The following is a 24174-nucleotide window of genomic DNA, read 5'->3' on the forward strand; positions in this document are numbered from 1 at the left end:
AGGGCAAGAAAACACAACTTTTGTAAGCGGTCTGGAGCAGACCTAAAATAGAACAGCATAAAGTGATACATTGGGCCCAGGCCTGTGAAAGTGAGGGGGGCTACAGTGGCTCAGGTGGTAAGAGCGGTCCTCTGGCAGTTGGAGGGTTGCCGGTTCAATCCCGCCCTGGGTGTGTTGAAGTGTCCCTGAGCAAGACACCTAACTCCCAATTGCTCCAGTTGGTACCTTGCATGGCAGCCAATTGTCATTGGTGAGTTAATGGGTGAATGAGAAGCATCAATTGTATAGCACTTTGGATAAAGGCGCTATATAAATGCATTCAGACAGTTCAAGATTCAACGGTCTCACGGTAGGTAAACACTGAGGTTTTTACCTACCGGCACTTATTTTGTATTGATTTCGATTATCGAAAGTACGATCGAAGCAACTGACGATGCAGATTCCATTCTACAATAAAGGGAGCTCATCCAAGTGCTTTTGTCTGTCTAGACCTGTGCCAACTAACAAAGGATGTGTACAGTTTACTGGGAATCTCACACAAGTTAAAGGACTTACACTAAGTAGTTACAGTAGCTTATACTAAGGTGGCAAAGATAACATTCCACTGGAGGTTATGAGAAACATGGAAAAAGAGGTGAACTGTAGCAATGCTTTAGGCCCTTTTAGTCACTCATAGTAACATGGCAGATGTAACATACTGTACATTTCAGTTCAAATACAAGTTTACATATAGACACAGCTATCTGTTCATATTTATATTTACAATGAGCTCCATATGTCTTGGGACAATGATATATTGTTTCTTGATTTGGATGTATACTCCACAATTTTAGATTTGTATTCAAACAATTCACATGCGGTTAAAGTGTTTTTTATTCAAGGCTATTTTTCTTTTTGCATTTTGGTTTCACCACATAGGAATTACCAAACCTTTTATGCATAGTCCCCTAATTATGGCACTATAATGTTTGGGTCATACAGAAAGTGTTGTATAGCAGGAAGTAGTCATGTTTAGTCCTTTTTCACATACAGTACAGTGCTGTGAAAAAGGATTTGTCTCCAGCCTGATTTCCTCTATTATTATCAATAAAATAATTATCAATACTTTTCTAATAGTGGTTGTAAACCAAACAGAGCTGGGAATTATGACACCAGAGAGACAGAAATATGAATAAAAAGCTCACATATTTTCTCTTTTTTGGGATTTTTGTTGCAGTTCACACACACATAATACAATAATAATAATTATCTAATATAAAAATACCTTTCCATGGCATTGTTTCCTTTGCATGCAATGATTGCTTGCTGCCTGTGACCCATAGACATCACCAGTTGCTGATTATCTTCTCTGATGATGGTCTGCCAGGCCTGCATTGCAGCCATCTTCAGCTCCTGCTTGTTTCGGGGGTTAGCTGCCTCTTCAGCATATGAAACGCATGTTCAATTGGATTCAGATTGGATGAATGACTAGGCCAATCAAGAATTTTCCAGGTTTTGGCTTTGAAAAACTCATTTGGAATTGGGATTTCTCATGATTGGGATTATCTTGCTGTCAATAAAGCACCATCAAATGGATTTGGAGGCATTTGCTTGAACTTGAGCAGATAAGATGCTTCTGTACACTTCAGAATGAATTATGTTGCTGCTATCAGCAGTTACATCATCAATGACGACAAGTGAGCTAGTACTGTATCTGTGGCAGACATGCATGACCAAACCATAAGACCCCCATCACTATGTTTCACAGATGTTGGGGGTGCTTTGGATCTTGGGCAGTTCCTTCTGGCTTCCACACATTTTCTTGTCATCACTCTGATACATCAGCAGTGCATGTCGATCTGTCCACAAGACCTTTTCCAGAACTCCGTAGGCTCTTTTAGGTACTTTTTAACAAGCTGTAACCTGGCCATCCAGTTTTTGCAGCTAACTAGTGACTTATATCTTGCAGGGTAGCTTCTCTATTTCTGTTCATTAAGTCTTCTGTGAAGAGTAGTCCACACCTGATTCCTGGAGATCTATTGGACTTACCAGTGCATAAGCGTTTTTGATTGAGAAGCTAGTGGAGGAGGATATTAAGAAACTGCAGCAGGAGAACGACAGGTTGGAGCAGGTGCTGGTGTCATAGGCTAATTTTCCCACAGGACAGTTCATGCCGGTGGGACTCCCTCCAGCAGTGTTGCCCCCTTACCTCGAACAATCTACCCATGCCTGGAGCAGGCAACCCTCTGAGCCCTGTGGTGATGTAGGAAGGACTGGTAGAAGACCAGCATAAGCGGTACTGTTGCTCCACAAACCTCAGCATTGGGTCATTAAATCCCATCTGTCAGAATGGGCAGCTAGCTTACAACTCCACCCTTAGCGTTCCGAAGTCCATCCTCAAAGCCGAACAATCCCCCTCCTTCCATCCTTCTTCCTTCCCTTATATTTTACTAAAATACCTATATCTGGCAAGTAGGGTTTGTTCAGTTAAGGCTCTGAATTCAGCTCCATTTCCTGTTAATAATCAAATATTAATAGGCTGCCTCCCTCAAAGATAACGCAAGCTGAATGATAACCCAAGGGAACAAGCAACAGAAGAATCATCAAAGGGGAATTTCACCACAAAGCAAAATTAACCTCATTTAACAAATCAAGGCATAACTTATTAAGTCACTCTCAGTGGCTGGACAAAGCAATCGCTGTAAAGCAATATAAGCAGTGGCAGGAATTAATTTGGTAGCGGTATATGTCATAAAGATGTACAAGACACCTCTACCCTTGCTGATTTTTGAAGACCAAAAAAAGGTAGGTAATTTCAATTTGGAGATACCTCCTCCTGACCACCCATACTAGATGATGGGGGCATTGACTAAGCTATGGTTGCTCAGTATACTCAGAAGTCTCATCCAGACGTTCTCCTCAAAATCATCTGGTTGAAAGTCCCTGTTATACACTCAAAACTTATAAATTCACTAATATGCCAGTCAAACAGTAAACTAGAGCAACCAGCCGAGTCAAAATAAAATATCAGGTTTCAGATTGAAGAATTTTTAAGAAAGAGCTCACTGTAGCGTAGTGGTGAAGGTACATGACTGGGACCCACAAGGTCGGTGGTTTGATCCCCGGTATAGCTGCAATAAGATCTGCGCAGCCGTTGGGCCCTTGAGCAAGGCCCTTAACCCCGCATTGCTCCAGGGGAGGATTACCTCCTGCTTAGTCTAATCAACTATAAGTCGCTTTGGATAAAAAGCCATTTGACATGTAATGTAAGTTAAAAAAAAAACTTCACCTCCTAGGATGATTCAGATTGTAAATTGGTAGTTGTATGACCAATTTAGATTTAAAGGGAAGATCAATAGCTGCTAAATCAGATTCAACATTTGCTACCAGAACTAACAAAAGAGGTACAGCCATTCTTGTACAATAACTGAAGAGTAACAAGCTAATGTGCAGTATAAAACAAACGCATAATGAATGCTGGGTTTAAATGTTAAGCCACAGGAAGCATGTTTTCTAAATGTTGATTTTTAGATTTCATTTTCTGTGTGGAAGGCAAATGGTGGCCATGCTTATCGCTTGTTGATTTGTTGGATTTCAGGAGGAGATCAGAAAATTTCTCAAATTCAGTAAGGCTAGATAGTAATGTGTTGGATATGTGGATACTCGGGACCGTGATTCCAGGGTAGTCCAGAATAAGTCTCTTCCCCCTAAGTCTCTCCCCCCACCCTTGGAGTGGCAGCCCAATTATGCTGCTCCCTTGTGTGTGTGACCCAGGACAACTGTATCGAACTGATGCTGATCAGGGACACTTTGACCAGGGCACGGGATCGAACTGGCAACCTTCCGACTGCCAGAAGACTGCTCTTAACTCCTGAGCTAAGGTAGCCCCAGGGGTTTGATTAATATTCACATAGGGAATGCTCAATTTCTTAAAATTATAGAAGATTTATTTATAATTTATAATAATGCTAATAATAATATAATAATAATGATTGAACTGTAATAAATGTACTGGTTTGAACTTATATGACTGCACAGCTCTTCATCACTTCATTCAAAAGGTGTCTTGCAATAGGACAGACAGAATGAGCAAAATGTTTAAGCTGTCACCGAGACTCAGTTATATTGATTTCTGTTTTTGTTCTTCTTGTTTGATGTTCTCTTTGTGAAGGACCAGTTGGAGGAGTATGTTAAAGAGCAAGTATTTGGGAGTCAGGCAGGGTGGTTATTTGAGTTGGTGAAGGAGGGTGTAAGCTATCCCAAGTACTTTTCCGAAACAAATGCTGCTGAGTGAAAAGGTCACGGGATCATACATATCAGTGGCATGGTAATCGCCTGTGTTAGATGTAAGTAGACTCACGTGATGTACCTGTTTTGCCAGATAATGCATACGGGGGGATTTTATTCATTTTATCACTTTTAGGCCAACAAGTAAAAGCTGCAGGTAACCAGGGAGATGTTGTTCATACATGTCAGGGCATACATGAACAAACATGTTTCCAGCTCAGCAGTTCCCTATTGCAATGTGTGGTATCCAATTACTTCACCAGCTAAGAAGCAATCAGCGTATGTTTGTTTTGTTCAAGTTGACTTCTGAAAAGGTTTGTGTCCACGAATGTCGCATTGTGTAACAATTTACATTTTTGCCAAACACATTATATAGCTTTGTATTGTATAATATAATCACAGGTGTCTCATAGTCAATCAAAGTACATACAGAAGTTGAAGATTATCCTTATTACTCCATTTTAATAATAATTTGAAGACCATAGTCACCCACAGGAGCTCTGACCACAAAACTAACTACTGATTGTGTCTACCACACCTTTCTCCCTCTCTCTCTCTCTCTCTCTCTCTCTCTCTCTCACTCTCTTGCTTGCTCACCTTTGATGGGCGGGTCAGTTATTTGAATATTTGTCTTTCTCTGCTCCTTCCCCCTTCCTGTTTTCCTGTTCCGTATTTCACACTAGACTGGTGTACCATCAGAAAGAAAGAGAATGAACCTGCATGGATATGACGTTACTCCTGCGATACAGCTCAGTCAACTACATGGCAATCGTAATGGAAAGTTAAACAACGCAGCTATAGCTATTCGTGAACCATTGGCATAGTAAATAAGTTTGTACAATGTTCAAATTTGTGGGCAGAAAAGTTTCATCCAGCACAGAACTGAACTATGCGGAATTCCAGAAGTAACCAGTGCAGGCTGTGTAAGGTTTACCACCTTTAAATTCAGTTTTTTTTTCTTTTGTATACAGATGAGGTCTTTTTTCAGTTGCAGTATTTAAGTATGGTGGACAAGGGGCCTTTGTTGACTTCAGCTATAATTTTCTACCTGTCCATTGGGGCAGCAATCTTTCAAATTCTCGAAGAACCGAACTGGGAGATTTCAGTCTCAAGTTACACAACTCAGAAGGAAGAGATACTTAAAACCTATCCCTGTCTCACAAAAGAGGACTTGGAAAAGATTTTGCAGGTATTTCCAAAACATTTCAGTGTTTTGTTATGTAGTATCTGAGAGTGTGGTTTATATTTTCACAAGAGATTCATCAAATTAAATGTAATAAATGTATGATGTGTTTGCACCACAAGTATCGGCAAGTGTTACATTACCAAGCTGTAACAAAATCGGTGGTTGAATTAGTGTATTTTACTTCAGATATGCACATCTATATGTCTCCTGGTGGACTGGCAAGACAATTAACAGACTGTAATAGCATGAAAGGTGTGCACAAAAAAAGGGTCTGAAACTACAGTTCAGCTTACAGCCTTTCAATGAATGGAGAGGAGATGAAAATATTAATATGTTTCTGCGAACTAATTGGAAAGTCACTGGCTATCTAACATATCGTTGCAGGCATTGTGGTTTATTACATAGACATTGTTTGTCAGTTAACATTTTATTGATTAAACTAGGCAGCACAATGAAATTGGGCAGCACAACAAATAAGTATTTATATATTTGCACAGAGCTTTTCAGAAATATTTTAACTTTTTAAATAAGAATGTAGCCCATATATTGTATTGAACATTTAGAATTTGAACATTACACAGTGTGTGCAATTTCAATAATTGGTCAATAATTGGATTCATCCATTGCAGGTATCCATACCATGGACAATTAAAAAAACACAATATTAGGTACAACTGTAGCTATTATTATACCTGCAATAGTTTGTTTGTTTAACATTTTTTGGATGCAAGAATGGTCATGTTAAAAATTTTGCATCTGATCTGCTTTGCTGTTATAAAACCCAGGAATGGTTTGGAATGGTTTCTGGTCATCTGAAATTCTCTTTAGTTGTCAGTGTGACCAGAAAGCCTAAAGATCCTGTTCTTTGACTGATGGAAAGTTGATTTTATGTCAAATGGATTTCAACATGCTTCCTGATTGGATTATAGGGGACAATCGACATTTGTGGAGTAGCAGAACACTGTGGAGAAGAGATAAGCAGCAAGCCTTCATTACATACATACATATTGGATTATAAGATTGGATATGCTCCCTGAAAGTAACAAATACTGCACATGCCAGTTAGCAAAGTGGCTGTATAGGCTATATTTCACTCTTTAAAACACTATGCACTTTGCCCCCTTGTGGCTGAGTCGTCGACGTTCCATATTTTTTAAATAATAAGAATAATAATAAAACCGTAATAAACCCGCAAAATGGCGATGCCAGATTGTTGAAAAGACTCTCCGTTATCAAGAACAACAGTTAATTGCTTATCAGCTTCTTATTCGCAAAGCAGGGCAATAAAACTCCAGCCTCCCCCTCACCACGTTTACGGTTTCCAACCCTCACCTTGCCACAGACTCAGCCAATGAAAGGCATATTCTAATAATACTTGATACCCTTTCTCTAAATAAAAAGAAATAATGTTCCATGAGGGTTTGGTAGACTAGAAATATAGTATATTTTGCTAATTATTTGATACACACATATTTATGGAACCAAATATCCCACCTGGTTATGATGCTATGACAGTTTTCTGACAGTAATCTGGTCAGCCATTTTCAGGAAAACTATGTATTTGCCGTGAATATACATAAGCGAATGTTATATTGAACTACATCTTATTGTTGTGTAAATGCATTGCTAGGCCATTTCAGTACTAAACTAATGTAAAACATGGTACGTTTCTTGTATGGGGTTTCCTACCCTTTCCAGCAAGGTATAATGTGTCATATTCAGGTGAATATGTTCAGGAATAGTGTTCACATGGCAAAATGAATATACAGATGCGCATAATTACAGGACTTGGACCTGCTATAGGTACAACTATAATTGTACTGGCTAACAGGGCTAAGGGGCAAGAGTAGCCAAAAACTGTTCTCAAGTAAGAGTACTGTTACTTGAAAATAATAATTACTCAAGTGAAAAGTGGAGCAGGTTCAAAAGGGTTATACTTGATGCGCAGTGTAAATTAATTCCAAAGGCGCAGAAAAGTACGTTGAATCTCCACAGTGGATGAATACAGCTATATGTAAGAGTTTGCGACAAAATTATAAACTGTGTAATATATATAAAAAGGACTGCACTGAGAGTAATAAAGCTGAATATTGTAATATGCGTGCCAAGGTAAAAAAAATAATTAAGGTTAGCCAAAAGGCTGTTTGAAAGGCAAAGCAGATAATGCAAGAGGCAATCCAAAATGCTTCTTTTAATATTGTAGCAGGAAAAGGAAAATTAAAGAGGAGGTTAAGTGCATTAAGAATAACAAAGGAGAACTGCTGCATAAGAATGCAGATATTGCTGAAGCCTTAAATGGCAACTGTGTTAAGAGTTTCACCAGGGAGGAGGTTACGAGTAGGCCGGAAGGCATACTCAATACTGAGAATGTCTTAGCCAATATTGAGATAGGGGATAAAGAAATGTTGGATAAATTACATGAACTAAAGACAAATAAGGCAGCAGGCCCCAATGGCATATTCCCAAGGGTACTCAAAGAGTTAAATTAGATTTTTTTTAAACCACTGGCAAGTAATTTCAGACAGTATTTAGAAACTGGAGAAATAGGATGGAATCTAATAAAGTCCAGGAAGACTTAAACAGAATCCAGAAGTGGGCGGAAACCTGGGAAAGAAAAATATAAGGCAGGATTACTTTATGGGGGGCACAAATTTGGATAGTGCTCAAGTTGAAAAAGACTTGGGTCATAGTTGACCAACACCTTTCACGTTCTAGTCAATGTGCAATAGCAGTAAAAAAGGCCAATAGGATGCTAGGATACATGGCCAGGAGTACTGCGTATAAGTTATACTCACCTCATACAATACTCTTGTTAGACCACACTTGGAGTACTGTGTGCAGTTCTGGGGACCGCACTATAAGAAAGATATAGAGGCACTGGAAAAGGTTCAGAGAACCTTAATGTTAGTTTCCTAACATTAAGCTTACAATTTCTTTAAAAAGCTACTCAAGTAAATGTAACAGAGTAAATGTAACACGTTACTACCAAACTCTGCTAACAGGGCTCTGGTTAACCGAATTTTTAAATAAAGTTCAATTTTAAATGTGATGCAGGTTGGTTAGAAAACATTTGGGTGAGTAATGCTTTTTGGAGAGCTTTTTGGACACTACATATAAAGTAGTTCTGGGTTGGTCCTTGACTTATAAATTGAGATATTCAGCTAAACAATAACAACACAAGGTGTTTTGTAATATTTTTATATTTTAGTGTATATTTTGTGTATACTACACATGATACAAGCCTCTTCTTTCATTTAAGTTTTTAACCATATATGTGCAGTAAATCGCTTTTGAGATATTGACACTTTCATAGGACTAGTACAAAATAGGTAGAAATTGCCCTCTAAGGGGGCAATGTAGAAAGTGTTAAAATCTATAATAAAATTATGCTTTCTTCATTGGTTTCATATATTGGAGAGGAAGTGGCACAATAAATAAACTGTACTATAGTAGCTATAAACATATTTTACAGTATAGGTACTACATGTAATATGTAGGCCGTTAAATGTCTGTTTTGAGAAGCACACAGTGTGGCTGTTGGCAGAATTTATTTATTTATTTAATATATATATATATATATACAGTTGACACATCAAATAAACTCCCCCCAAAAATGCACACCTTCCCATGATCTCACTTGGAAAATTATAACATGTAGGGATTGATTGTTGTATTAAATTAAATTTTACGATGCAAAATTGAATGCAACTGATATTGTGCTTGAGGAACCTGCAGAACTGTGATGTTGCAGAAGAAGTTCAGCAGGTTGTAAAACCCCACGCTAACCCAACGACGGAATTTAGCGAGGGCTGAAGGTATCAGCGTGCTCGTCCTTCTGGTGTTGCTGAAAGAATACTAATAGGGTTAAAAATTTGTGGCCCCTATGCAGAGATTCTAGATCAGCCAATAAATAAACCACGATACAAAGACAGGAGTACCACTCTGCCTTCCGCTCTGTACTGGTCCGGGCTGACCAAGAATCTTCACAATAGGGCCAATATATTCACCTTTGTTTATCTGACTCCATTTTAGAATAATAATTTAGATTAGCTGTCCACATTTAGTGGATTTCTTATTTATAATTTTGACTTGATCGCTATAGGAGTCCTGTACTGAGAAGAACTCGTTGAACAATCCTCTGCTGGTACCAGCGCATGTCACATCGCACGTTATGTGCACGTCTCACGAACTGACTAGCTATCTGTAGTCATTACAGATGTTCGCAGGAATAGCTACTCTCGGGTATATCTGTTTACAGCCTAGGGACCCAAGCAGACCGACATAGCTACGGCTGTGCTCGACATGAATGAACTACCATGCGGAGGCAAGGGATTTACCAACATAGGTCTACGGGTGCTATACGCCGTGATACAGTAAGTGGAAATAATCATCCTCCCTAGAGCAGTTTGAAGGGGTAAACCACGCATTCCCTGTATAACTTTGAGTGTCAGTAAGGAAAACCAAACAGATCAAGTTTTAACAATTTTATTTTACCAGGCAGGTTACATACGTAATTACACACTAGTTCCAAATCAATATAAAACATTACAACGGAAACCAAATTACGGAGTCTTAAAGTCATACCTGGTAATAAAAGCTACATATGGGAGTCTGGCTACAGACACCCTGTACATAGAAATTACGTGCACTGTGTGCACGGGAGGCTGATTGCATTCTCCCAGATTGCTTAGTTTACTGTCCTTAAATCCAAAATCTGGCCTTTGATGTTAACCCTAAAAATGGGTCACCCATCTGTAATTTGGAGCCACGCCTCCCCAGGAAACGCAGGGGGGTTGAGGCACATGGCTTTCACTGGGGCAGAGCTCCACACAGTTTTTCCCTGGCTCCTGGTTGGTTATAATGTCCAGGGTTTGCTGTTGCAGAAATAAAACCATTGCACCAGTCGCACTGAAACAATCAGAATAATACCAAACATGAATATTATCTAAACTGACTTTGTCATGAAACATCCAGTGCTGTACACATCATTTAGTGACTGAGTAAAGAGGGAGAGAGCAATAAAGGGGGTTCAGGAGAAGGTCAGGGCCTAGCAGGAAGTATTGCCTCCCAACCTCTCTGTACCGTAAAGAAAGTTGCCCCGTCGTAACGAGTTTTACGGCTGGAGTCTTCCCCCACAGGCTCCTGCCCGTACGGGTGCGGAGATAGTGGGGGTTAATGGTGCATGCTCCTAGGTTAAATTACTTTACAGCCACATATTCCACAATACCAGAGGAAGCCAGCAAGCTGACCAGCCCTGAGTGATAATGCCAGATAATAATTTTTTATTATTAATAATTTCCGTCTTACAAGGTCACGTAGGACCACCCCCAGGTTTATAATATGAGAGTGCTTTTCTTGGGCACCCATACATATCGGCGGGTTAAAAGCCATCTTCTACTGCCAGCTTTTACTTTGCTGCTTCAGAAGTGTGGTAGTGTTTTACTGTTTCATAGCTGCACTCACTACTCACAAAAATGTAATTCCACTCACTCACACATCCACATAACATATATTAATATGGTTTTCCCTCATGGTAAGGGTATTACAGAATGTAGTTTTTTATTGTTTTGCACTGCTTCAAGCTTCTGCTTCTTGGTTTTCTTTTTTCACATTTCCATGAGCATACAGTGCAGACAGTAATGTTATATAGTTGCCACCCCAGTGATAATCCACCATCCACTGCATGCATCGCTACATATCATTGAATTTGCAAAAACTTGTACTTCTTTATTTCTCTGGATGCTTTTTCCTTATTACTCAGTTGTTTGGTTACCCCTTTTTGATTACAATTAACGAATTGTTAATGTAATAAAAACTCAAACAAGGAATCTAATTTAGGATTTAGAATTCACTCATTGAGAATGACTCTTTGGAGTGCTTCTGAACTAAGGTTAATCCAGCCACAATCTTAGTGAATAATTAGTTGTACAATAGCCCTTATATTCTTATTAGTCTAATTTTGTAATCTTTTGCCCTGGGTCAGTTAGTTCTCTAGCCCTAAACTAATGCATTAACATTGACTTGAATGATAAAGGGAACAACAGACAAAGTGGCTGGAAAGATTAATTTACCCCTTCCTCCAAGCAGATGGTCATTGCAATGATTCTATGGTATCTGGTTGTTTTACTAGCATACTAGACTGGAGATTGAGTCAAGTCAAACAGGAAGCTCAATCGGGAAGTCATATTGAAGTCATATTCAATATGGCTTTGTTCGATAAAGAAATAAAAAAATAGTTGGTTGAGTTGTATGCGCCCATATTTCTAGCAGGAGTAGAACTAAAGGCCACTATAAACTGTCTTCTGTTTTTATTCATTTTAGGACCTGTCTTTAACCCATGGGGAGTACATACTGTTTGCAAATAGCTTTACAAAACAAGCTTCACTTCATAGTGGTATGCTTCACAAGGTAATGGCCTTAAGGTGCTGTGAATACGAAAGCTTTCTAACATGTTTTTCCTCATTTTATGCATTGTCTGAATGCAACTCATTGTGATTACTGAGTTGATTATATGTGGTGTCGTCCCACTGCACTTCAGTTGCTGCTGGAATGAGCTGGTTTGATGTCGACAGTACATCTTTACACACAAAGGGTGTGTGGAAAACTGACATGAACAGCTGAACTCTGCTAGCTTGATCCCTATCAAAACACAGTTTATCACTGACGGCTGAGTAAGACCACTTTCAATTCCAACAAAAATGTAACTGAATGGTTGCTATTGTAGTCATGGGTTAAAGTAGATTACACATTAGTGATTTACACTGGCAATAACTTATTGACTAAGGGGTATTTTTCCACCGTTCTGTGAGAAAAACACCCACATAAAAGTGTAAATAAGCTGGTAAGGTTCCGCGGTGAATATCCTGTCCTATTATTCTAGGAGGAAATGTTTTATGAATGGTGTATAAAGTTCTATTTCATGAAATAAATATGCATTTCTCCGCCCACTTATTTTCAACTGACAACACTCGAGTGAAAAGGAACAGGTTCAGATCCTCCCATTCAGGTAGAGGCAATTGTCAAAGCAAGAGAACTGCACCAGTTTTGATTGTTTCAGGCAACAATAACCAGGAAACTCAGGCCAACCTGACATAGCATTCAGTTTACTGTTTTCCTCAAATAACCTCTCCAAAACAGGTAATTGTAGTGGAAAGACTACATTTCTTTGTGTTTTTTAATTGCTCTGTTATCTGATTCTGGTTTCTTGATTCAAACCATGTGCAGCAGTTTTTATGGAATTCCTGGCAATAAAATCTAGCAGCCCAGCCTACTCACGCTTTTTTTTTTGTGATAACATGATACCTGTACTAATACTATCACTGGAGGCACTGTGCCTTCATCAGAATTTCAGCAGTTAATATACATTAAATCAGTTGAGTGGAGAGCATTTAATGGAGGCGTATCTAGCTGTTAGGTGTGCAAACAAGAAATGTACACAGTGTGTTTCCAGATACACTCTGCCCGTCGTATGAGTGTGTGCTAATGCCCTGTCTCCAAAAGTCAACTGGAATTACCCAATGAGAAAAAAGCATGTCTTTATAAACTACTACAAAAATGTAAAAAACACAAATTCATGAAAATAATAAGAATTTCCAGTCCTTTAGGGCTGGTTTATATAACAAATGCAATTGAAACTATTCATTCAAACCTGGTGATACGGTTTCCTTGTTCTCAGTTTAAATTTTTATATTTTCCAAAAAACACCGTAACAAACACCAATAAATCCTGCAGCAAAGGGGCTATTCACAGAAAATAAAGTTAAGCTATGTTTTTCACCTGGAGTACTCTCTAGCCATCCAGATAGTTTTGCTGAAGTTCACAAGCCTTCTAAATATCCGTTGCAGCTCACCCTGATACAATGGACCTCAAACTTTTATTTTTGGTGAATTTAAGCAGCTCTGCACCATGCAGTCTGTGGTGGGAGATAAGGATACATGTTTGATTGTCAGGTAGGGCACCATATATGCAGATAAGACACTTAACATAACCTGCTCCAGTAAAACTACAACTGTATAAATATGGAAATAGAGTGTCTGTTATTAAACCAGCTCAGGATAGGCATGGCTACCATGGAAATGTAATGTTTGTATGAATATGGGTGTGTCAGTTTCTGGAGAGTGAAATCTTCTTTCATATAGTTTCAGACACATTCCTTAATGTTTAACTCTCGAGAATGGCTGCAATATTATAGATACAGGATACAGTATCACTATGAATAATGAGGAAACTCATCGAGTAAGTTGTGTACTCAGCTAGACTATATAGCATTTTGTAGTATCTAATATCTCAGTGTGTGTTTCTGCCTGCAGGTGGTGGGAATCATAGCTGTAATTCCCATAGTGAAATAAGTGTGTGCCCCTGGCGTGTCTCTGGATGATGTCATATCTAATGGCCACCTTAGTATTTGTGTTGCTAACTGGGAATGGGGTCATGACATCAACAGCCCAACTGCTTCCTGTGTGTATATGATGGTTCATTGTGCTCATAATTTTGGAACCTGTTTAACCCATTCAACTAGGACTCCGGAGCACACTAGCTACCTTTAGCATGAAATGCACAAGTCCTGCATTAGCTGTTGACCGCGGTCAGAATTTCCCAGTTGAAATTTCCGACCTCCAAGCAGTCCAGGTGCATGACACCAAACATTAACAGAAAACATGGCTGACACTAAAAAACTGGTGGTGTTTATGTGGCAAGTCTATAACCACATGAACTGTCTGCAGTCTGCACTGACCCAACGGCAGAAATACTGTATATTACTTGTTAACTGATTTCAGTTAAGGTACATTGGTAGCTAATCTGCAAAAGTCAGTAGGCCTATTGGATTGGATGTTTTTTTGGTATTTTTTACATTTTCCCAAATAACTTTTGTGCAGGGAAGATAACAGTCAGAGATCATTTGCCCTAACCAGCTCACTAATAAAAATCTTTCATACCAATCCACATGCAGAGCAGGCTTTATTATATGACATTATGTTTTGTCATGCAGAAACAAATACTAAATGCATTGCTTTTAGTTGGTGGTTTACCACATAGAATGTGTGCCTCTATGGGTGCTGCTTCCGAGTTCACAAGCAGGAATTCTGACGAAGAGTGATGTTCTATTGCACTTTTTCAAGAAGGAGGTCGGAAAAACTTGACTTCCGAGTTGTCTGGAACACAGCATTAAACTCAAACCATAACAAAGCACACCTCATTCAACAGCAAGAGATCTTGTTGAACTGTTAATTAGTAGAAACAGGTGTGCCAAATCAGCATTGAAAATAAAACCTCCAGGAACAGGGTTGGGAACCACTGCTCTAACCACTTCTCAACTGTGGTGAGAACTCAACTTTCTAATACAAGGAGACACATATTTGATCAGTCTTTTTTTGCAGGTAGTGTCAGATGCTGCTGGGCAGGGCATTGCCATTACAGGAAACAAGACGTTCAGCAGCTGGGTCTGGCCAAAGGCTGTTGTCTTTGCTGCTACTATCATCACCACCATAGGTAAGTGTCAGTGAGCCATAGCACAAGCCAATGCAGTAATAATCCTGGGTAAAAGTGTATTTTACTCTGATTTCCTGTGGAAATTGTATTATATGTGTACTCAGAATAGTGGCCTATGTCACACATAAAAATATAAGACTCTTAACATCAAAGTTTCAGTCAATATTTGTGGTTTTTCACATCTAGAATCTAACCGTACATTTTACTTACAAAGTAGCAAGTATTGACACTGTGATAATTACCCATCTTATTTCAAACTGCCAAAACTACGCTTGTTTACTTGGTTGCTAAACTTGTGTAACCTGCTTTGCTGCTGGAAGTGTTCATTGTGAGGCGATAGAGGGCGCTGATTCCTCTGAAGTAAACACAAATTAGCTGAAATCCAGTGCCTGGAGACATTAAAGAAGTGCCCTTCTTCATGCGACCAAATTCAAACCTGTCTTGGTCCTGATTGTGGTTATTCCAAGATCCCATGGGGGTATTTTTAAAGAATAGAATTGTTAACCCCTTAAATAGCCTCTATACACCTGACTAACTGGCTAAGCAACCCCTTGATTTCATATCCATGTACCAACTGATACCCCTAGTTGGTACTGCAACCCACAGTTGGTCTACCTGGTTATATAGTGTAAATACAAACTGGTTTATTTCACCTGTATTTCCCCAGGAAATTCTTTTGAGATTCATAGATATTTTTCCAAAAAGACTTGAGCGATGTAGAATTTCTTCAGGAGAAAATGGCGGAGAATAGAACACTGTGTTCTCAAACAAAGAGTTTGAGGGAGAGCTGAGCAGACCTTGGTGACAGCTGTCCTCCTGTACTGCTGCAGGTTATGGGAACATTGCCCCAAAAACGGTTGGTGGTCGGGTTTTCTGCATCTTCTACGGTCTGTTTGGAATCCCACTGTGCCTCACATGGATCAGTGAACTGGGCACGTTCTTTGGGGCCCGAGCAAAGAAACTGGGGCATTACCTGATCAAGAGGGGCTTCACTGTGGTAAGAAGGCCCTACTTGATTACTGCTGCAAAAATGAAAATCATGAATCATAAGAGTATTTTAAATGTGACAATTAATTGTTTTCTATTCTGTGTTGTTTTCAGCGAAGAGCCCAGTTTATCTGCAATACCATCTTTGTCCTGTGGGGGGTGATTATCCACCTGGTGATCCCTCCCTTCATCTTTATGCATCAGGAGCAATGGTCCTATGTGGAGGGATTGTATTTTTCTTTCATCACTGTGACAACCATTGGCTTCGGGGATCTAGTTGCAGGTATGTCACCTCATCACCATCGCTTGCTTCTTCATTTATTTCATCCCTACAGTGCTCTGTTGATCTTTGTCAATCACGTTTTTCGGTTATGGGGTTATGCTAATGCTGAGTTAACTCAATTGGGTTCTGGCAATGCTGGGTGGCAAATTTTGAATGGCAACATAAAACAAGTAAATAAATAGCGTGGCTGCTATTCATGAAACATAACTGAAATGTCAATTAGAACATTACATGCCTGTAACATTAATTATACTAATACATTTTGAAAGTAGGAAGTTGCTCCTAAAACTAAGAATAGGTTTTTGTGCTTTTAAAAACTTGGTTCTAATGTTATCATCAAAAGGTTTTGAAAAGAAAAAGCTTGACTGATGCTCTTTGTTCTCTCAGGTGTTAACCCAGATATAGACTATCCTACTCCATATCGCTGCTTTGTGGAGCTATGGATTTACATGGGCCTGGCCTGGCTCAGCCTGTTCTTCACCTGGAAGGTAAACATGGTGGTGAGAGCCCACAAGGCCTTCAAGAAGAGAAGGAGACGTCGCAGGTCATCCGTGGAAGAGCTACATAACCACACAGAAGACAGCAATGCCCAGTGTCAGTGTCACTCAGGTGACGAAGTCAACATCTTCAAATTCCTTTCAGAAAAACAAGAAGGCTATGGAGATCTTGTCAGGCAGATCGGCAATGAAATGACAGAGGACAGGATAGGGAAGGATTTTGGCCGGTCACAGAGCTGCGGTGACATCCGTGATTTTGGTGTCATCCCAAGATTGGACCACTCACCGCACCAAAAGCAACGTTTCAGCTTCATGCCCATGGAACTCACCAAAAACAAGAGACACCTAGACTCAGAGCATGAGATGCTATTGATGGATCTGTACACGGACACCAACTTAGAGGAGATCCAGCAGGGCCAGGATTCCTTGGAGGATGCAGGTATGGAATGTCACTCTCAATTGGGCACCCTTCAGAATTCTGAGCTTATCATCAATGAGCAGTTGCCCATGACCATTGATGGCATCAAGACCAGGCCCTCTGTAGCCAAAGAGCAAGTGGAATCAGAGGACAGTTCTTCAGAGGAACAGTGATATTGGTAAAGAGGTAACATTGTTCACTGTGAATGGGCTCGTACTACTGCCACTATTTCCAGGATCTGTTGGAGGACCATACTTACATACTGAGATATCCAGTCACCATGTGTTGTCTCCATCTTCTGTCCACATCAAATGCAGTTCCTCATATCAAGAAAATGGCTGTTTTACATTTAACATACCTCACAATCATACACACTTTGGTTAATTTTATGAAGAAAAAAAAAGCAGTCAAGCAAATGGGGATTTGAGACTGGGTTGTGTAGTTTGGCCATGCAAGAATTTGCCATGATTGTATGCATCCTATTATGTGTGTTAAGGATAACTTTGATTCATTTATTCATATGCATCAGACTCTTAAAACAGCTTCACAGTGAACCAGCATCTTAAACTGGATCTTACACTCACTGAGCACTTTATTAGGTAGACCTGTACAGTAGCTTGTTAATGCAAATATTTAATCAGCCAATCATGTGGCAGCAACTAAAAGCATGCAGACATGGTCAAGAGGTTCAGCTGCTTTTCAGACCAAATGTCAGAATGGGGAAGAAATGTGATCTAAGTGACTTTGACCGTGGAATGATTATTGGTGCCAGACAGGATGTTTTGAGTATTTCAGAAACTGCTGAGCTCCTGGGTTTATCACAGTCTCTAGAGTTGTCAGAGTATGGTGAAAAAAACAAAAAACATCCAGTGAGCAGCAGTTCTGCTCCATCCATAACATCCAGTGAGTAGCAGTGGGCAAAAATGCCTTGTTAATGAGAGAGGTCAGTGGCAGATTGGTCAAAGCTGACAGGAAGGAACAGTAACGCAAATAACCACATATTATTGATTGATTTATATTACAACAGTGGTATGCAGAAGAGCATCTTTGAACACACAACACGTCAAACCTCTTAAGTGGGTACGTTACAGCAGCAGAAGATCAATAGGTCTAAAAAAATAAGTCTGATAAATACCTAATAAAGTGCTCACTGAGTGTATTTTACATAGGACTGATCCAGTTTGAGTTGTTGAATGTATGAATGTAGGATTCCTACAGAAAGCATAGCAAGTCAATTGTACAGAACTAAATACAGTACTTTATTTAGAAATAAAGTATTATTTAGTTGAAATTAGCTACAGGTAGGTCTCATCTGTATGTCATTGATATATTTATTCCAAGGAATAATCATCAATTACTGTTTGTATATTGATATTATAGCATCCCAATTAATTGTCTTCCAATGATGACTCATGGCTAGAGAAAGATAAATAATAATTCAATGCATGCAGGAAAATCTATGTATATACTAAATCAAATCTTATGAAAGGAAAATACAAGTTTGGATCATTCCAGAATGTGTGCTGTGAATTTAGCTGTGTCAACCACATCAATTAATTACTTCCACAAATAAGGGGATCTAATGCTGCAACACTAAACTGGCCCTGGTCCTTCCAGTCCATGCCTAACATTATGCACCTTTGCTCTTTGGCCATGTAGCAGAAAAATGCGTAGTTGCAACATGAGCATGCAATGCATTAGTGAGCCGAAAGTCAACCCTATTTCAGCATAGGATCTGGATACAGTCCATCTGCACTAATGGCACATGTACCCATCAAATGCCATCAAATGCCACTCAGCTCAGCTGACTGTGACTATGTAGCTCAGTGGGGGATACATTTACATTCAGTATTTGAGACTGAACAGAGGCCCTATTGTTTTTGGGCCCCGAGTAGACCGAGGTTAAATAAAAACATCATCATTGTAACATCACTTCTCCACCTATAAGTTGGTCCATTGTATTCAGTGCTCATTCTGAACTTTTGGCACTGCAAAGGCAATTCTATTGTTTGCTTATTCCCAAAAGTTTGTCCAGTTGTCAGTGGTGAATTAACACAGGGCAATTAAGAAGACCACAGTACTATGAACATAGTGCAAGATGCCTTCGTGTAGATTTTACTGTGTTCAGGGCTGTGACTATATCAAGCAACTTTGAGTGAATGTACATTTACATGGAATAACTTGGTTAAAGTGTCATGTACAGTCAGGTCTAGAACTATTGGAACCTCGGATAAATATGTACAACAAAAACTCAACTGAAAAAAGATTATCATTATCGACATAAACATTATTTTACTACATGTGTAAAGTAGTGTATTTTATTAATAATTCAATGCAATTAACCAGTCTTACATTGTTCAAATAAAAAAAAAAAATTCCCACAAAAAACAGGTCTCACAATTTTTGGCACCCCTGTTAATTCTTCAGTCACACTTGGCAAGGATGACAGCTGTGAGTTTTTTCCTATAATTTGTGATTAGGTTATAGAACACATTTTGAAGGGATTTTTGACCATTTCTGAATGCGGAACTTTTCAAGATAATTGATATCCTTGGATTTGTGCTTATGGACTGCCAGACCACAAGTTTCTGATAGAACTTAAGTCTGGAGACTTATGGTGATGACCAGACTTATGGTGATGACCAGTGTTGTTTTCACGTAACCATTTCTGTGTGGATTTAGATAAATTTTTGATGTCATTGTCCTGCTGAAAAATCTACCTACGACTAAGACTCAACTTCCGAGCAGAGGTAGTCCAATGTTCCACCATCACTTCCTGATGCTTTGTTGAATTCATTATGCCATTGATCTTAAATACTGCCCTTGTAACACCGGCAGAAAAACATCCCCAAAACACCAATTTACACTCAGTGACCACTTTATTAGGTATTCAGTAACATTTTATTGTCAAATGTACTTTTCATGTACAAATTTGCAATAATTGTTATGGGTGCCAATACTTCTGATATCAATACTTCAACAAGGTATTGAACTAAAAGTATATAGTTTTTTGTTTGAATATGTTTGAACATAACATTGATTATTATCTGTTTCTTAGTTTTTTATCAAGGGTGCCAATAGTTCTGGAGCTGATTGTATATTACTCACTGTTTCATTTGATTTACATAAATTCAGCTTATTCATTTTGACACTTCATCTAGGGTGATGCTGCACTGTTGACATTGGTTGAGTTAAGTCATAGCTTACTGCCCTTTGTAGAGTGGATATTTTTTTGCAAACACCCTTAATTGACCTTTGTGATTGGTGATTCTCTGTGTTAGTCTCTTACAGTTACTGTACTTCATAGATTATTCAAATTACTGTGCCTATAAAAACAAGAGAAGGATACAAGTGCATGCATACACACACAGACACTGTGCTTTCACATCCAAGAGTATTCAATCTGATCACATTTTCTCTCTCTCTCACTCACACCATCTCTCTATTTTGCATTAGTATAGTAGAAGTATAATAGTATTACTATATAAAATCAAAATATTATTTTAGAAAGGAATGTGTAATGCCATTAGAACTTTCACCTCATAAGAAAATGCTTTTGGTTGGTTGACCCTGATGCATGATAAACAAAATGGAACAAGGCACAGCAGTTCTCAGGTGAGTTGTCAGCTATTGCAAATATTTTCATTATAGTCTTTGTTTCACTTAGTGTCAAAAGTACACCATGGTCCCTGTGATAACCTTCGGTTGTTTGCTGAACAAAGGCTTGTAGGTAACTTGAGCTACTGAGTTCCTTCTCTTGTTCTTATGTAATGGGGTAAGATATCCTTGAGCGGCAAACAAAAGTGCCGCCTATGTTACACCATTTTCAGCAAACAGAAAATTTCTCCTAAATGAAAGGCTTGATTCATAAGTGTCCGATGACAAAAATTATGCAATTGCAACTGAATGAAGTGACCCATGACACTTTTTCTTAGTATTATGCACCTATTTTTGTCACGTACACATTCGTATAGTTTTGACTGGACAGCCAGATGGAACACTGAAATTCATTGTCATGGATAGGCTACACAGCCGCCTCTGTGTAAACATCAGCTGTTTGGCATCTTGTTGCCACGGAGACAACAGAACCCTCCTCACAGACCTTCACCGAAGTATACAGCAAATGCAATACGTTTCGTGACACTTTCGTTTTTGTCAACACTTGTCTAAATGGTCCTGCAACAAAGTATAAACCAGGCTTAAGATGCATGCATGGACACAAACACGTCAACGGACACATGTGCATGCTGTATGCCCAGAGTATGCCTAGCCCCATCATTTCTGCCAACTGCTGAAACTGTAGAGCGGGCTTTGGTGTGTTAGCTGGATGCCTTGGCCTCCCTTGGTTCCACTTAGGGTTCAATCTTATCCAGACTGCAGTGACATGAACCGAATAGATACGCAATGACCTGAGATGCCAACAGTCTGGGATCCGGCGTCTACTGATCCAACATCACCTGAGCATAGCATAGTAAATAAAATTATATTTTATTTACTCATTTAAGTATTTTGAAGGCAAGTGAGGCATGAATTGTTTGGAGCATGTGCCCTGAGTGGAATGTGTGGCGGAGGAGAGCAGGAAGTGCTGCATGTTTTACAGTGGCTAAAACATGCAGGGTATGACAGTAAAACAATTACATATTTGACTTAGCTTGATCCTCTGCCCCTTCTGCCTTCAGTCACAACAAGCCCAATTGGCATTTTCTTCTTGTTGTTGATGTCGTTGTTTAGCTATTTTATTTTCATCAGGTGGCTGTCCACAAAAAATGACCTTTTTTTTTGGTTGTGCCATTTAAAGCATTGCTTAGCGTGCACATCGGAACTCAACTAACCAAAAATGTTGCATCTCAGCATACCTCGTGTCCGAGGCCATCTATCCTCCTGTGTGTGCGGCGTCTGATGTCTTGCTACATTTTTTCTGTGTCTTTCCTGACCAGCAGAGCATGATACACACTATGCATAATAAAACACAGATTTAAAAAAATATTCTCAATATTATTTCAGGTGAAAGAATGCATCAGCAGCTATAATTTGCTTAAATTAGTAATCTCTAGGTCAGCTAGCTCACTTTTACGGCCGAGGCCTCTACTGAGCGTGACTGCGTCACACACTATACGTATTTCATTAATTTTGTCATGAACAGGATATGACACGGGCAGGGAGCTGAAAGAGGGGATGAGGAAAAATGGCTAAGACAGCTCAACTAGCTCAGTTGCATTGGTGCCCGGTGAGCTGAAACCATCTTCTTTTTCCCATAACGAACAAGTGCCAATGACCTGAATAATCAATGGGTAGGTAAACACATAGCTTCTTCTCATCATGTTACGGAGATTAAACCATAAATATAATAATACATATACTGTTTTATAATTGCTCAGTACACTTAATGAAAAAACACACCATTGTGAGGTACTGCATTAGCCGTGCGACTGGTAATAAAAGCAATCAACAATGCCTCCGCTTCAAGATCATTTAAATTGATCACAAAAACAGCGCATTGCACATCTTGAATTTAAAATTATGTTGATAAATTGTGCACAAGATTTTAACGTTATTTGAATTTCATGAGACAAGCTGCATTGAAAGTGATCTTCCAAGATGAGGAAAACTAGTGACTCTCTAACCATCCATAACTCAAGAAGTTTCAAAAGACCTGCAGTGGTCAGTCACAGTGGCCTTTTCATTATTGTATTAGTTAAAGAAGCAGACAGTACATGATTATACAGTATGAAAGCTGTACAGTATCATACTGTTTCAAAGAAGACCATCCAAGTTGTTTCAGACGGTTTGTATCAGAATGTGTCTGGTTATGCTAGATTATTACATTACATTAATGGCATTTGGCAGACGCTCTTATCCAGAGTGACGTACAACAAAGTGCATACCCATAACCAGGGATAAGTGCGCTGAAAGACCCTAGAGGGAAGTACAATTTCAACTGCTATCAGTACAACAAAGATAAGGACCAGGGGCAATTTGATTTTCTTTTAAACAAACAAACAAACAAACAAAACGCAAAAGTATGACCAAACCCCTTATTATGTGGGCTCAGGCGGTAAGAGCAGTCGTCTGGCAGTCGGAGGGTTGCTGATTTGATCCTGCCCGGGGTGTGTCGAAGTGTCCCTGTGCAAGACACCTAACCCCCAAATGCTCCCGACGAGCTGGTTGGTGGCTTGCATGTCAGCCAATCACCGTTGGTGTGTGTGTGTGTGTGTGTGTGTATGACTGGGTGAATGAGAAGCATCAATTGTTCAGCACGTTGGATAAAGGCGCTATATAAATGCAGACCATTTACCTAGACTATGTATCGGTAGTATCTGAGCTGATTTTGCAATAGCAAATGCCTCTGAGGACTGACTGAGCAGTGCCACTCCCAGAAGCCACTTTCTTATAAGAGTACTGACAACATCAGCTGCGATTCTAGAAAAAATTAATCATTTAACGGTTACTAACAAAAGAGCAGCCTCTAGTGGACGAGCACAGTAAATACACTTCATTCTGGAAATTTGTGCAGTTAGGGCCATTCTCACATTGTACATTTACACACCCACAACGTCAACGTAGCTTGCGTTTTTTAAACTCTGTGTACATGCTCATCTTATGTATATTGAGAGGTGTCTCCTTGTGCACACAGGAAAATGTACATTTGCTCAGGTAAAGAACATGCCCAAGGGTGGCCAAAAAGTTGGTACTTCCATGCATCCATAATTTAAGCAAGGAGACAGTGGTCCCTATCCAAACACCACTTCAATATGTATAGGTTGCATGCCTTTCCCATAGATCAGATCTGCAAATGTGGGCCTGGATTTCAAAAACGGTGGGATTATTGGGCCAATGCAAGCAGACCATGGATGACTTTAAACATAAATGGACTCACCTGCAGATTGCCATTAACAGTTGGCCAACGACAAGGCATTAGAGGGCAGAATTGCCAGCAGACCTCAAAATGTGCACTGCTCAAATCATGATTCTCCATTTTTGGTGAATTTTGGAGTATTTATCTGGTAATTAATTGATTATTGATTGAAATAATACTAATGTAGGCTTA

At 39.3% G+C, this 24174-nt stretch overlaps 1 protein-coding gene across 1 annotated transcript; it reads left to right on the forward strand.

Moving 5' to 3' along the window:
* The first annotated feature begins 4980 nt into the window (after positions 1–4980).
* On the forward strand, positions 4981–19466 carry LOC133129312 (potassium channel subfamily K member 5-like). The gene is made up of 5 exons (XM_061243297.1): positions 4981–5455; positions 14830–14941; positions 15772–15938; positions 16043–16211; positions 16599–19466. The coding sequence occupies exons 1-5, from the start codon at positions 5270–5272 to the stop codon at positions 17297–17299; spliced, it is 1335 nt and encodes a 444-aa protein (XP_061099281.1). The 5' UTR covers positions 4981–5269; the 3' UTR covers positions 17300–19466.
* The last annotated feature ends 4708 nt before the right edge of the window (positions 19467–24174 follow it).

This window comes from Conger conger, chromosome 5 (genome assembly GCF_963514075.1).
Source record: "Conger conger chromosome 5, fConCon1.1, whole genome shotgun sequence".
NCBI lineage: Eukaryota > Metazoa > Chordata > Actinopteri > Anguilliformes > Congridae > Conger > Conger conger.